This window comes from Pipistrellus hanaki (assembly GCF_964339955.1).
Source record: "Pipistrellus hanaki genome assembly, chromosome: 2".
NCBI lineage: Eukaryota > Metazoa > Chordata > Mammalia > Chiroptera > Vespertilionidae > Pipistrellus > Pipistrellus hanaki.
The window spans coordinates 5,160,402-5,176,552 of record NC_140504.1 but is presented as its reverse complement, the minus strand read 5'-3'; the positions used below and the strand labels follow the sequence as shown (position 1 = coordinate 5,176,552).

The window sequence follows — 16,151 nt, the reverse complement described above, 5'->3', positions numbered from 1 at the left end:
GTGTCTCGCGTCCTTCACGGAGCACGAGCCTTGCCGCTTCGGCCACGCGGCAGCCCCGCCGGCGCCCCCTGCCTTGTGCTGGCGGAGTAACGCTCCATCGGGTGGTGCCACAGCCTGAATTCTGTCTCCCCCCCACGGACACCCACAGCCCGAGCCACTGATGCCACAGCGCGTGGCTGTGGAGGGCGGGCTGCAGAGGGGATGGAGCTGGGGGGGGCGCACACTCACCTCTCTGGAAATTGTTCTCGATCTCCAGGCCCCACTTGCAGAACTCCAGCCGGATCCTGGTGAACAGCCGGCTGTCGTCGCCCCCCACGGACTCCTCCCCCTCCACCAACGCCTCGATGTCCTGATTGAACGTGTTGATCCTCTGTGGAGAGGAGGCACGAGGGGAGCTAGTTCAGACACGAGCGCTGTGGGATCTGGAGATCCTATGCGTGCTGAGGGGGCGAGGCTTTCTGGCTGCCTACGGGCCACTCTGGGGAACGGGCACCAGACCCCCGACTCCTCCCTCAAGGCCTTCCGGGTCTGGGTGAGTCCCATGATGAAGAATCAAGGAGCAAGGTGACCCTCCACCCTCCCGGCCCCACCCTCCGTCACCCCGGCCCCTCCCTGGCGCTCAGGGGACAGAAAGGAGAGAAGAGCATGAGGCCCGCGGCCCCTGTCTTATGCTCAGGGTGCGACCCTTCAGCGCGACGCCACGGCTACTCACGTCAATCAGGAAGAACATTTTCTCCGTTTCGTCTTCCGGGATGTCCAGGCCATACTTCTGCAGCTGCTCCGTAATGGTCTGCTGGTTCTCCTTTATCTGACTTTCCAGCAGGGGCAGAGATTTCTGGGGGAAACAGCAAGTCACGGGGACACAGGAATGTGAAACGGGAACGGAAAGAAGGGCCCACGCCTTCTTCTGCGAGGGGCGGGGCAGCCGAGCAGTGCATCGGACCTCCGGCTCCCTCCAGAAGGACTCTCCTGCCTGGAGACAGGGCACTGCTTCCCTCCCTCCCCCGGGGCCTGCCGGCCCTCCCGCTCCCCTGCAAACAGCCTCGGCCGCGCCAGGCGACCCTGGGCTGGCTCCTGGGCCCTGGAAAAGCCACTTGTCTAGTGGGTTCGGGGCAAGTGCAGTTGCAACAGTTTGAGATTTAGCAATTTCCATGTTGGTGTTCAAGATGGAAAGCGACCGGGCGCTTGTGTCTCTAGTAACAACCACATGGTTGAGGGCACGGCCGGCTCAGCCTGCCACGGTGACACGTCACCAGCAGCCTTTAACCGTGTCCGTGAGCTGGCAGGCGTACAGACACCCAGCAGCCAAAGCCAGCTGACCGTGGGCGCCCACGGGTGCGAGGGGAGCCGGAGGGAGGCTCGATGTGGCCTCCAGGGCATTCGTGGGGGAGAAAGCGCGAACCCATCTGCCTTGATGCTGAGGCAAAGGAGAAACCCCCGGGGCCTGATCCAGGCAGGCATCTAAGGGAGAGCACCTGCTGTCTACCTAAACCCGGGACCTGCCTGCCAGCCTACTCCTGGGGAAGAGAAAGTCTCCATGGAGAGTCTGTACCCACCGCCAGCCCTCACACAGGTTTGCTCCCCAACTTCACCCTTGTTGAGGGGTCCCCAAACCTCCAGCCAAGCAGCTAGCACGGCTCAAGCTAGAAAGCAAACGCTGCCTCTCCCCGAAGAGCCCCATCGAACCGAGGCTTCTGCCAGTCCCCAAGTTCAAGACCAAGTTCCAAGAAGCTCAGGCTCCTGGTCACAATTCCAGCCCCAGCAACTGTGGGGACGGCCCACGGAACCCGGCACGCCCAGCTTCCGATGCTGGAACCGTCGAGTTCAAGGCACAACAGAAATGCATGCAAAGGCATCTTCTGAAAGGATAGAAAATGGGAAAGAGCAAGAGCTGTGCGGACAGACTGGAAAAGCAGCAGAGAAAGGTAAGAAAGGAAACGCGGCCATTACAATTACCAAGACAAGCTGACAGTGGTAGAGACGGTGAGAAAGGAAGAGCCAGAACAGCCTTCAGAAGGTCCTGATTTTTAGTTCGGCCGAGCGGACACAGGCTGTCAAGCATCCCACTGGCTGGGTGGTCCTCTGACATGCACCAGGCATGACCCGGGCCCGGGCCCTCTCTGGAAACGGGGGCTTTCGGGCCACACTCCACACCCGTGGGGCCTGGGCCTGCGTCTCCACAGATGCCTGGGAGCTCCCTGTGCCCGCTGGTGGGTCAGCGTCGCCAAGCCATGGCTCGGCTGGCTGCTTGTAGGGTTCCGCCCGGAGAACAGAGAACCCTCCCCGTGCTTACACTGATGTGTGCAATGAGCTCATTGGTCAGTCTCTCTGCCAGGCAGGGGATGGTGGCCTTGCCCTCCTCCAGGAGATCCCTGCAAGATAAGACGGCACACACACGCCCATCTCAGTGTGGCCACAAAAGGAGTGCCCTGCGGTGGGTAGGTGCCCCGCCAGTGTTCAGAAGGGTGCCTGCATTTTAGTAAATTCAGATCATCCAAAGCAGTAAAGAAGGACCCTTTCCAATTGATGTATGAAATGTGTCTTTACAAAAATACAGTCTCCTTCAGGTACATTTTCATCACTCACACACACACACACACACACACACTTCTGTGTGTACCACACATGTAAATATAGTGCATATCGGTAGAGGACTTCCTAACAGTATGTTGACCTGTATGTACACAGGTGTGAGGGCGAACGTGGAACCAGGGGACACCGCTTCCCCGAGATGAGGACTGAAGCCATGGCTGCTTGGGTGAAGGAAGCCACGCCCTTTTCTTACTCTGTCCAACTCTGAGTTCCCAGGGCGAGTTATTTATCACAGGGTTCTGACCTTGCACAAAGGTTAAAAGGCAGGAAAGCACGAGTTGGCATACCTACTAGTGAGATTACACACAAGCTTAAGTTCTTTCCACACCTGTCAATTTGGCTAGTTGTCGTAAAATTCACATCTCGTAAGACTTACCGTTTTAACCTTTGTTAAGTACACAGTTCAGGCTATGAAGCGCAGCGATGCTGTTGTGCACCCATCCCCACCATCCCGCTCCTGAATGTTCCACCTCCTCAAACGGAAACTCTGTCCCCATCCTACACTAACTCCCCATCCCCCAGCTCCAGGCCCTGGCTCCTGCCATCCTACACACTGCCACCATGACTACGGTCACTCTCGCGACCTTACGTAAATCATGCAGTGCTGTCTTTCTACGACCAGCTTATGTCACTAAGTTACTGAGTTACTAAGTCTTAGTATAATGTTCTCAGGGTTCATCCATGTTGTAGCAGGTGCCAGAATGTCCTCCTTTCTTAAGGCTAATAGTGCATCGTATGAACAGATCACATTTTGTTTATCCATTCATCCAACGATAGATACTTGAGTTGTTTCATCTTTCGGCTTTTGTGACGAGTGCGGGCTGTGCTCAGAGGTGTGTGAATATCTGTTTACACACCTGTCAGTTCTGAACAAGATCTCTCCACGTGCTTCTGGGAGAATTGATTGTAATGATATTAACAATGTGTGTGGGGCTCCACCTGCATGCGCAGGTGTGCACACAGGGGCCTCAGCATCCTATAAGCACCTTTCCATTGACATCTTTTGGGCCCGGTACCAAAGCGCCCTGCAGAGGTTGTGCCGGAAGGCTCCCTGCCTCGGGACAGAGCCAGGCGCCTCCTTTCCCACCAACTCTGCATCTTCTCCATGTAAATCTGGCCGATGTAGCAGTCTTTTCCTTTGTAAAAAAAATTATCTTTAGCCGAAACCGGTTTGGCTCAGTGGATAGAGCATCGGCCTGTGGACTGAAGGGTCCCAGGTTCAATTTCGGTAAAGGCATGTACATTGGTTGCGGGCACATCCCCGGTAGGGGTAGTGCAGGAGGCAGCTGGTCGATGTTTCTCTCTCGGCGATGTTTTTGGCTCTCTATCCCTCTCCCTTCCTCTCTGTAAAAAAAATCAATAAAATATATATATTTTTAAAAATTTATCTTTGGCCTTAGAGTTAGAAAGATCTCTACCATGGGATTCTAAACTCTCCATCTATAAGCTTCCACAGGTATTTATTTTGGTGTAATGTGAATGCTCAGGACACGAAGTTTAACTTTTTCTCCCAAACATTAAATGATTTTTTCGGTGTCACTGATGAATCATCAAAATGACATGGCCCATCGATTTGAAATGCCACATTTATCATTTATATCATACATGTATCTGGGTCTATTTCTGGATTTTCTACTTTTTTTTTTCTATTTGTTGTGTTTATGCTTTTATTCTGGTTCCAGCACCATACTGTTTAAATTATGGTAGCAAGTTCACTCCTTACTTTGATTTTTTACAAGTAGTTATTATTATTATTATTATTATTATTATTATTATTTTGCTATGCATGTGAATTCCTCCAGGGAATTCTTTCTTCCAGGGAAATCCCACAGTCACTCTCCAGGATCAAACCTCACACATACACCCCTGTGTCCGCTTTTGGAAGTGGCAGCTTTCCCCGGGAGGACATAGGTCCGTGGTTAGGGTCTGACCTGGGGAAAGCAGAGGCGGGGGTACCTGAAATAGGGATGGTCCTCGAAGAAGGCCCTCTCCCTCTGCAGAGCCTTGGCCAGGCTTATCTGGTACTGGATGTCCTGCTGGCCCCGACACTTGACGATCATGTAGCCCTTCTTCAGGTGGTAGACCAGGTTCCGCACCACGTCCACGATTCTGTCTTCGGTGCCTCTGTCCACCAGGTCGGGCTTTGTCAGGATCCCTGTGAACCCGAGACTTTCCGTGAGGGGATGCTCCCAGCTCCGTGGGAGCCAGGAGGGGTCAGCTCACCGCCTGGGGGAGGAGAGTCTCCTGGCCAGCCGCTCCCTCCCAACCTCGCTTAAGGGCGGACAATAGGGCTTGCGGAGCCCAGGTGCAAGGCATGGAACTTTCCATCTTCCCCATCGGACACTCTGTCCCTATGAAACACTGACTCCCCGTTCCCCCCTCCCAGTCCCTGGCAACCCCCATTCTTTTTTGTATCTCGATGAATTTGACTCCTCTAGGAACCCAATATATGTGTTATTTGGCTTATTTCTCCTGGCAAAATATTTTCAAAATTCATCCATGTTGTGGCATGGGTCACATGTCCTTCCTTTCTTCCCACCCTCAAATTCGTTGTTAACGGATCTATTGCTTTCAGGTTTTGCCCCACTCCCTGAGCTCACCATGCCTTTTGTACGCAGGCGGACAAGGGTTAGGAGCCAACTTGTGGCCAACAAGAATCCACGTGGCCCACGCCATCGGGACTCAGGGGGCACCAAACATGACACCTTAGTAGTCTCATCTGCTGGGTGCAGCCCCCACCCCCGCACGGATGCCAAAAACACCCATTTGGATTCAAGGGATGCTTTCCCACTACCAGACCACCTACCATTTGTAGGTTCGTCCCTCTTCTTACCTATGGTCCTGTCTCCTTCGGGGTCTACCTCCTGGGCCATGCTCAGCGCCTCTGTGGTGGCGATGTCCACGTTACTGGGCACCACCACCAACATGATGGTCTGCTGCCTCAGGATGTACTTCTTGATGAGAGTTGTAATCTGTAAGAAAATGAGAGGGTGTGAGAGCCTTGGAGTCCCAGGAGTATCCTCCTCAACACAAGCCTCGTAGCTGTTCCCGAGCCAGAGTTATGAGAAACTAACTTCTCTGTGGCAGAAAGAGCTCTGGGGTCAGGGAAAATCAAGGTTTCCATTCACTAACCATCTCCTAAAACCTCAAATCTGATGGTCACAGAAAACAAGATGCCACAAAAATTGCTCGAGTCTTGCCTAAATCATTAATCCACAGGGTGAGAGTCATTTATAGGGAAATATCATTATATTGTTTCTAGTGTTCTCTCTTCCCACGTAAGATCCTTCTCTAATACATGCCGCTTTAGATATGCCACAAAATGTGACTCTACCTAAAAGTGCATCACTGTAAAAAACACAAAACATAGAAAACCTATTTCCAATTTTGCCTGTTTGCCTCACTCTCTCCAGAGAAGCCTCTACTTGACTTGATGGAGGAAACTGCAGCCATCATGCTCTCTAAATTCCCTACACATACCTCCTAATATCCACCCCCCAACCTCAGCCCTGGATTCACTATTGCTCTAACGCAGCCTCCCTCCCCGACAAGACTAAGACAAATACCAAGACCAAGACCAAGATGGAGCCTGAAGTTTCACCTGACGTCCAATGTCAGCTGGCTGATTGCCCACAGCGACTCTGGTGATGCCAGGAAGGTCTATCAGGGTCAGATCTGGCACGTGAGGGGAGCTGACCTCCAGATTAATTAGCTCCTGACTGATTCCCACACCTTCCCCAGCAATGACATTCTGGGCTAGAGAACAAGAAAAAAAGAAAAACCCAATAGCACTTAGGATGAAAGTAACCCATTACAGCGAATCCTCTGAAGGCGACACCTACTAGTCACTTTTGTATCTTCCCAAAATGACTGAAACTTAAGTATGTGGCATGGAAGAAATTAAAGTCAATAAGGAACAGTTATCTATTCATCTCAATCACAGTAGGCAGCAACTAACTGTGTTACTCCTTAGTCTTTATCAAGTTCAAGTCTGATTTCTACCTTTGGGTATTTCAAATTGGTCAAATGGTCTCTGTGGTTTACATTTACTGAGACCTTCCATAAATCAGTCTAAGCAAGGATTCTGTAAACACATCTGTTCTGCTCTTGAGGAAAAGACCCACCCAGATTCTCCTTCCATCAGGTCTGTGGAGTGGGGAAGCCCTTGAATAAAAAAGACTCAATATTTGGAGACAAGCTTTACATTTTAAAATTCACACCATCCTCAGATACTTAACTTATACACTATGCAATACATTACTGAGGTCAGACTCTGTTCAAAAGCACTGATCTTAATGAGAGAAAAGAAGATAAAATACGAGAGAGCTGGGGCCTGATGAGCAGGAGGGAGAGAGAGGAATGGATGGTTTCTAAGGGTGCCAGGTGGGCCCCAAAAGGAGAGAGTGGGAACATTGACAGGCAGACCCCACGCACTTCACATGGTTTGACCTGACATCCAAACAGGTGAGGATGAATGAACACGGGGTACGTACCTTTCCTGATTTCCTGTTCTACCTCCGAAGCGGCCGTAAGATCGATCTCCATGTCCCGGTAAGTGACTTTGCCTTTCCACTCATCATCATCATGCCTAAGTTTTCTCAGTTTCAGCACCAGGGGGCATCTTGTAACAATACCTAGGAGGCCAGGTGCATATCAGTTGCATACTCTGCTCTTAAAAGTCCTATATGGTGCCTTAGATCAGTGGCTCTCAATAATATCATATAAACTTGGAGCCTGTTCACACTGCTAAGGTTCTGGTCTCACCCTCTGATACTCTGACACATGACAGCTCTGGTAGCCTCAGAAATATGCACTTAGAATACACATCTGAGGTAATTTGGGGCTCCCTAATGCTTGAAAGCCAGTATCTTGCTTCATCCCAGTGTTTTGTCCCCAACTCAGGTGGAAAACAATGAACTTGTGCAAATATCCTCCATTATCCCAATACTAGAGGCCCAGTGCATGAAATTTGTGTATGGGGGTTAGGGGTGTCCCTCAGCCCAGGCTGCAACCTCTCCAATCTGGGACCCCTAGAGGGATGTCTGGTGCGATCAGGTATAAACGGGCAGTCGAACATCCCGCTCATAATCAAGGACTGCTGGCTCCCAACAGCTCATCTGCCTGCCCGCCTGATTTTCCCTAACCACTTCTGCCTGCCAGCCTGATCACCCCTAACCACTCCCCTGCCAGCCTGATTGACACCTAACTGCTCCTCTGCTGGCCTGGTTCCCTCCCCCCCCCCCCCCCCACAACTTCCCTCCCTTGCAGTACTAGTTTCCCCCAACTGTCCTCCTCTGCAGGCACATTCTCCCTCCAACTGCCCTCCTCTGCTGGCCCAGTCCCCACCAACTGCCCTCCTCTGCTGGCTTAGTCACCCCTAACTGTCCTCCCCTGCTTGCCTGATCACCCACAACTGCCTTCCCCTGCAGGCCATCTTGTGGCAGCCATCTTGTGTTTACATGGGGGCAGCCATCTTTGACCACATGGGGGCAGCCATAATGCGTGTCGGAGCATATTACTCTTTTATTAGATAGGCTACACACCACTCCAGTCAGAAAGGCATCCTGCTCCTACCAGGCCACCTTACTGTAAACTCCTTCCAAACCCCATCTATCCATCTTCCACATCCAGAGCAGGTCAAGACCCATTTCAGGTCTGTCTGTGTCCATGAGCCCTCGCTGATATCCTTGGTCTTGTAGCTCAAACAGCACCATTGACCAGAGAACCAATCTTTGCCTCTCCGATGGAGGGTCAGCTCTGGGGAAGGGGCTCAGGAAAGACGCCCACATGCACAGAATTCTGGGCTGGAGACCCATATGCACTTACTCAAGACCTTCCACTCGGTGCAGGTTGTGTACAAACCACACAGAATGGTGCAGTAAGTGGGTATTATGGACTGAATGGTGCCCCACTCAAAATGTACATGTTGAAAACCCCATGTCCAAAGTGACTGCATTCGAAGACAGGACCCTCTGTTAAAGAGGTGATTAAGGTTTAAATAAGGTCACAAGGGTGGGTCGCTAACCAATATGGCTGGCATCCTAAAAAGAGGAAGAGACACCACACATGTGTACACACAGACAAAAGGCCACGTGAGGACTCAACGAGAAGATGGTCATCTGCACGAGAGAGGCCTTGGGAGAAACCAAGCCTGTCGACACCTTGATCTTGAACTTCTAGCCTCCGGAACTGTGAGAAACAAATTTCTATTGTTTAAGCCCCTCAGCCTATGGTTGCTTGTTACGGCAGCTACAGCCGACTGATAGAGAGGGCAAGTGCTCACCGCTGCCTCTGGGGAGGGCGACGCCCGACAGCGCCTCCAGCACAGAGCTCTTGCCCGAGCTCTGGTCCCCGATGACGGCGATGGCGGGCAGGGCCAGGTCCTGCTCCACGCCCAGGGCCCGCAGGGAGTCGATGAGGTCGATGCAGGGCCGCACCTTCTCCTCGTACTGGCTGCACAGGCTGGTCTCCAGCATCTAGCAAAAGCACAATCAGAGAATTCTGTCATGGCCTGCAGGTCATGCTCCATCAAAGATGGACAACTTCAACTTGCCTAATATACAGCTTATTCGAGTGACCAAAGAGAGAAGGAGAGGAACAGGGGGGAAAAAAGTGAAGAAATGATAGACTAACATTTTCCCAACGTTGATGAAAACTATTAACCCAAAGGTCCAAGAAACTCAATGAACCCCAAGCACAAGAAACATAAAGTGAACTACATCCATCTAGTCCAACTGCTCAAACACAGCGATATTGAGAAAATGGTTAAAGCAGTCAGGGAATGACATGTTACGTACAGAGGAAGACAGGTGAGGAGATTTCAGCAGACTTCTCGTCAGGAATCATGCAAGTGAGAAGACATTGGAGCGGCACTTTTAGAATACTGAATATACCTTTTAAAAAGGAAAGTGATCTAAAGCCTCTTTCAGATATACCACAGGGGAACAAATTCGTCACAAATTCGTCACAACCACAGGAAATGTTAAATTCCTTCCAGAAAAGGAAAATTCACTGATGGGAATCTTCATTTACCCAAAGGAATCTACACTAGAAGTGGTAACTACTATACTTTTTAAATTACTTAAATACATTTAAAAGATATTTGACTGAACAAAATAACAATGCATTGTGGGGTTTATGATATAGGTAAAGCTAAAATTCTTGACAAAAATATCATGAAGGCCAGGAGGGAAGACATGAGAGCATATTATCGTCAGGTCTTATATTAGACATGAAATAGTATAATATTCCTGTACACTTGGTAAGTTAATAATGTTTAATAGAGACACTCAGGCAGTTCTACATAATAAGCCAACAAAGAAGGTAAAGTAGAATCATAAAAAAAATACTTGATGAACTTAAAAGAAGGCAGAAAAAGAAATGAAGAACAGATAGGGTAAATAGAAAATAAATATCAAAATGGTCTTCTCAAAACCAATTTTTCATACTAACAACCACAACAAATACACATGGTCTAAGTACTCATAGAACAGCCAAAATGACTTTGAAAGTGAGGAACAAAATTGGAGGGCTAACATTACTATATTTCAATAATTGTTATAAAGCTTCAGTAACCCAAACAATGTAATCTATAATAATAAAAGCATAATATACAAATCAACTGAATGACCAAATAGCAGAACTACCATCTGGACATCCTTCTGGACAACCATGCTATGACACCCACTGGTGCCACCGGCCAAAAGAGGTGTGATGTGATTGGTTGGGGGCCCAGCCATTGCCCGGTGATTGCCTTGCAGAGGGAGGCCCAGACCACCAACAGGCGGGCTGCGATGGGTGGGTGGGGCCTCCCTCTGTGGGGGCCATCCATTGTGGAACCCTGGCTAGGTGGGCAGGGCTAGCCTCTTTGGGGTGATCAATCATGGGGTTCCCGGACCGTGAGAGGGCACAGGCCGGGCTGAGGGACCTCAGCCTGCTGCTAAGCCAGTGTTGGACCCCACAATGGGGGCTGAGGAGGGATGCAGAAGTTTGGCCACCTGGGGAGGGACTGTGGGAGTGCTCCAGGACATGTCCAGCCCATCTCACTCAGTCTGATTGGCTAGACTCCAACAGCAAGCTAACCTACCACTCAACTGTCTCCCCCCTGGTGGTCAATGCACATCATAGTGAGCAGTTGAATGGCCTTAGTATATCATTAGCATATTATGCTTTGATTAGTTAAATGGACACCTGGACAACTGGACACTTAGCATATTAGGCTTTTATTATATAGGATTGATTTTTTACAGAGAGGAAGGGAGAGGGATAGAGAGTTAGAAACATCAATGAGAGAAGAAACATCGATCAGCTGCCTCCTGCACAACCCCTACTGGTGATTGAGCCCACTACCAAGGTATATTCCCTTGACCGGAATTGAACCTGGGACCCTTTAGTCTATAGGCCAACACTCTATCCACAGAGTCAAACTGGTTAGGGCCTCCAAAATGTCTCCAGACTTTGCTACATGTTCCAAGAGGCAAAACTGCCTCGGGTTGCAAACCACTGCCTTACAGAATATGCATGAGTTCAAACTTCGTATATGGGATACTGACAAAGTTCAGTGGAAAAGGGGGTGCACACTGGCAAGGACTCCCTCAACCAACCCAAGTGGGGCTCTGTTGAACCCTCTCCTCAGGTACATGCCCTTGACTGGAATCGAACCCGGGACCCTGGAGTCTGCAGGCCGACGCTCTATCCATTGAGCCAAACCGGTTTGAGCCTTTGCTATTTTCTTTTAAGTGTCTAGTGCAATTTTTCTCCATAACAACATTTAGGATAGTAGAATAGCCAAAACCAGTTTGGCTCAGTTGATAGAGTGTCGGTCTGAGGACTGGAAGGTCCCAGGCTTGATTCTGGTCAAGGGCATGTACATTGGTTGCGGCACATGCCCGGTAGGGGGTGTGCAGAAGGCAGCTGGTCTATGTTTCTCTCTCACTGATGTTTCTGGCTCTCTGTCCCTCTCCCTTCCTCTTTGTAAAAAATCAATAAATATATATATATTTTTAAAAAGATACTGATAACATTGATCATGAAAATGGAGTCAGCTTGAAAGAAGCTGGTCTGTGGCTTGAAAACATGTAAAAGCAAGAAAAGCAGCTTTTTCTAAGGGCCCAAACTACCTACACTCACTCCTCTCACCAGCCACCTGGAGTAAATACTGTTTTCCTGCCCTTTGAAGATGGAAAAGCAGGCACCTAGAAGGAGAATAACCCCAAGGTCAGACAGCTGAAAGTGTCAGTGTTGGGATCAAATGTAGGCCGATTGATTCCGGAAACTACATTTGGTTCCCAACTCAAACATGTCTTGATTCTGGGGAAAAAGACCCCACATGGCTGCCCTGTGAGGGAATGCCATGAGGATAGCTCAGAGGGTTGCAGTTGGAAACTGAATGATGACATGAGCAACTGGTAACAGAGGGTGCCCGGTGCCCAGGGCCAGGCCCAAAGTGCACCCTACCCAGCATCAGCTAACCAAAACGTCTACGTTCAGTTGCAAGAAGGGCTCAGGCCGTAGCATCCACATCCCTGTTCTGCTCTAAGAGACGCAAGGGAATGAGTCTCTCGGCCACAGTGGGCAGCCCGGAAATGGACACAGCTCACATCCACACGACAGTGATTTTCAGGCGCAACTTACTGTCTCCACGTTTACTTCTGGCACCACAGCATCTCCATTGGGTAAGGGCTGACTGGATGCAGAGGTGGAGTCGGGAGTCGCTGTCTCCATGTTTGAAGGAACCGTCTTCTCCCTTTATCAGTTCAGCTTGAAGCCAAGCAGAGCAGGAAGAACACAAGTCAGAGCTGAGTGCATTCAGTCATGGAGCGAGCCCACCCACCCCTCTACTGACGGAGAAAGACACCACAGGAGGAGTCCAAGGAAGCAAATGTCCCGTGATGGCCAAGGCTGCATCCCAGCTCAGTGGTCTACAGAACATGCTTCTTGACCCCAAAAGATTTTTTAAAAATATATTTTATTGATTTTAGAGAGCTAGAAACAACGTTGAGAGAGAAACGTTGATCAGCCATCTCCTGCACACCCCCTACCAGGCCTGTGCCCGCACCACAACCAAGGTACATGCCCGTGACCAAAATCAAACCTGGGACCCTTCAGTCCGCAGGCTGACGCTCTATCCACTGAGTCAAACCGGTTTCGGCCCAAAAGATTTTTTTAAACTAAATACTTCCTATCATAATTTTAGGTTGAACATCAAACATTTTTTCCACCATGCCCGGCTGGTGTGGCTCACTGGTTGAGTGTTGACCTATGCACCAGAGGTCATAGGTTTGATTCCCAGTCAGGGCACATACCAGGGTTTTGGCTCAATCCCCAACAGGGGTGTGCAGGAGGCAGCCAATCAATGATTCTCATCTTTGATGTTTCTCTCTCTCCCTCTCCTTTACTCCTCTCTCTAAAATTTAATAAAAACATAATAAAAATTTTTTCTCACCATAAATTTAAATAGTGGCAAAGAATGAAATTTATGATGTATTTTTTAAATTTGCATTTAAAAATAAAATTATTGTAGAACTCATTCTAAAAAAAACATAGGACTCATTCTAATGCAGCTGAAGGAATCTATGGTAATTTGATACCCAAACCTATCCTTTAAAAAAAATATAACTCCAAGTCATTTATTCTCGATCCTTGATTTCATATTTTCATTCCATTTCTTCCACATAAATATATTCAATGCTATTCATTTTACTTTTGGAAGTATTTAATTGACCACTTTATTTATACTTGTCTGCACACAGGAAACTTATATGCATAAATTTGAAATTCATTTGAAAAATTTTTCTGAGACCACAAGTCTCTAAACATTAAATTTTACACATCCAATAATCTTGGTTAAAGTAAATAAAATATTCTCATTTGATTTAAAATAAATGTTTTAAAAAGTATAAAGCACTGCTGAAACTGGTTTGGCTCAGTGGATAGAGCTTCGGTCTGTAGACTCAACAGTCCCAGGTTTGATTCCTGTTAAGGGCATGTACCTTGGTTGCAGGCACATTCCCAGTGGGGGGTGTGCAGGAGGCAGCTGGTCGATGTTTCTCTCTCATGGACATTTCTAGCTCTCTATCCCTCTCCATTCCTCTCTGTAAAAAGACAAACACACACACACACAATAAAATATATTTTTAAAAATAAAAATAAAAAAAGTATAAAGCACCTACTTACGTCCAATGTCACTTCCTTTTCCTTGACGATGTGAAGTTGACGAGAACAGCAAAGCTGTTCTCCTACACCGCCTTCAAATCCTGGGAAACATTAAAATCAGACAAAACCCTGGTGAGTCAGTGAGAGAACTGATCTAGGTCCCTTCCCATAGCTGCCCCTGGTGCAAACCGAGGGGAGGGGCCCGAGGGATCGCCTATGAGGCCAATTCATGGTTCCCGGAACCCTTCTTGTAATCCTGAATGTTTTAATTCTGAGGCAGATGGATAAGCCCAGAACCTTGCTGTAAATTCACTGCCTGAATCAAAATCTTCTTCTGATACTCTCTGTGCTTCTTGTCTGATCTGCCAAAAGCTATGCAGTCTTTCTCAATATTGGTACCGTTGGAAGGGAAGGTTAAACACACACACACACACACACACACACACACACACAAAAGGGAGACTGGGATGCATTCCTTTTATGGGAAAGTAGGGGAAAGGTGATCAATTTTAGAGTACTACGGGCTTTTGCAATCTGTAAGTGTATTCCCATGCCTTTGGAGAGACTCTTTAAAAATATATATATATATTTTATTGATTTTTTACAGAGAGGAAGGGAGAGGGATAGAGAATTAGAAACATCGATGAGAGAGAAACATCCATCAGCTGCCTCCTGCACACCCCCCACTGGGGATGTGCCTGCAACCAAGGTACATGCCCTTGACAGGAATGGAACCTGAGACCCTTCTGTCCCCAGGCCGACACTCTATCCACTGAGCCAAACCGGTTTCGGCTGGAGAGACTTTTGTGCTCAGGAGGGTCTTGGAATTGTATTTATGAATACATTCCCTCATGTTTTTTTTTTCCTTGTTATTATTCTTTCTGACTATGTATGTCTTGTCTTGTCCGAGTGCTAAGGTCCTCTATGGACAACTGTTCAGTTCAGGAACCACAACTGCATTTATTTGTAGCGTTAGAGATGCCAGAAGGTGTTACCAATTAAAAAAAAAAAAAAAAATCGCCCTAGCTGGTTTGGCTCAGTGGATCGAGCATCAGCCTGCGGATGAAGGGTCCAGGGTTCAATTCCAGTCAAGGGCACACACCTGGGTTGCAGGCTCAATCCTTATAGGGGGCGTGCAGGAGGCAGCCTATCAGTGATTCTCTCACATCATTGATGTTTCTCTCTCCCTCTCCCTCTCCCTCTGAAATCAATAAAGATATATATATATATATATATATATATATATATATATATATATATATATTAATATATATATATTTTTAATTCCCAATCAGGGAAAGAACCCCAGCCATGGCAGGTCAGAGTTACTTCCTGCCTCCCACGCAGTTCCCTTTCGATGTCTTTGTTGTGCTTCCTTGGTTTCTCTTCCCCAGAGGCTGGTGTTTTCCCGGCTGACTCAGCCCGGAATCCAGAGGCCTGCCCAGAGGCCGGCCCGTTCTCACCCACCCTGTGATTCCTGTGGCTTTCTCCCAGCACTGCGGGCTCCCAGGAAAGGCGCCCAGGGAGTTCTGCACCCGGGCATCCCGGGCAGCCATCCCTCCCCTCCAGGAGTCTCTCTCTCCCTCCTTCTCTCCCTCCCTCCCTCCCTCTCCCTCTCTCTCTCCCCTCTCTGTGCTCTGCCCGGGAATGGAACCTGTGACCTCCGGGTTCCCAGGTCCGCGCTCCCCCACGGGGCCCGGGGCTGGGCGAGCGGCGCCCACTGCCAGCCGTGACCGCCAGCGCCGGCGCGCCGGGCCAGAAGCGGGGACCGTGCTGTGAAAGTTTCTGCAGAGAAGCCGCCGGCTGGCGGGCTGGTCCAATCGGTCCCCCAGGAGCCCCAGCAGCTCCAAGGAGAACCAAGGGTGCCCTGGGCCCAGCCCACAACGTCATTGCCAGGACGACTCTTCCCGTTATGTGCAGCCCCGCGGCGCCCGCACCCCGGGGCGCCCGTGCCGCCCGCCGCCCGCCGCCCGCTCCAGCCCCGCGGACTCACCAGCCTCCGCCGCGACTGTGCGCTCCTGCCGGCCCCTCCGCTTTATGCATCCCCGGCTCCGCCCTCGTTCCCTCCTTTCCTCAACCCCCCCCCACCCCCACCGGGTCCTGGAGAAACGAAACTAAATTAAAACCGAGAGCCCAGAACCGAAACCGATGCATCTGCCTCCGCCCCGCGCTCCGCTGCAGCCCCCCAGGCTCTCCGAGTGCGCAAACGCCGGAGGCGCCCAGAAACCCGAGGGTTTTTTTTTTTTTCTTAAGTATGATTTTTATTTTTTTTAGTGGGGAAGGAAGGAGGAGGAGAGAGAAACAAGGACGGTTTGCCTCCCGCACGCAGGCACTCACCCCAACTGGGATGGAACCCTCAACTTGGGTCTGCGCCCTGACCAGGAATCCAACCGGCGGCCTTTGGG

General features: G+C 49.6%; 1 protein-coding gene across 4 annotated transcripts in view; it reads right to left on the bottom strand.

Moving 5' to 3' along the window:
* Positions 1–15,840, bottom strand: part of MX1 (MX dynamin like GTPase 1) — a 31,179-nt gene extending 15,339 nt beyond the window's left edge. The window contains exons 1-11 of one of the 4 annotated variants that reach the window (XM_084873630.1): positions 15,740–15,840; positions 13,764–13,847; positions 12,226–12,351; positions 8,876–9,068; positions 7,086–7,226; positions 6,194–6,348; positions 5,426–5,564; positions 4,549–4,747; positions 2,294–2,372; positions 713–835; positions 229–370 (exon numbers count right to left, since the gene is read on the bottom strand). In XM_084873630.1, coding sequence (XP_084729756.1) covers positions 229–370; positions 713–835; positions 2,294–2,372; positions 4,549–4,747; positions 5,426–5,564; positions 6,194–6,348; positions 7,086–7,226; positions 8,876–9,068; positions 12,226–12,315 — 1,261 coding nt within the window. In that variant the 5' untranslated portion in view covers positions 12,316–12,351; positions 13,764–13,847; positions 15,740–15,840. Of the gene's footprint in view, positions 1–228; positions 371–712; positions 836–2,293; positions 2,373–4,548; positions 4,748–5,425; positions 5,565–6,193; positions 6,349–7,085; positions 7,227–8,875; positions 9,069–12,225; positions 12,352–13,759; positions 13,848–15,400; positions 15,630–15,739 lie in introns of those variants that run through there. The other 3 variants (XM_084873632.1, XM_084873633.1, XM_084873631.1) reach the window with 3 other exon arrangements.
* Positions 15,841–16,151: the final 311 nt, after the last annotated feature.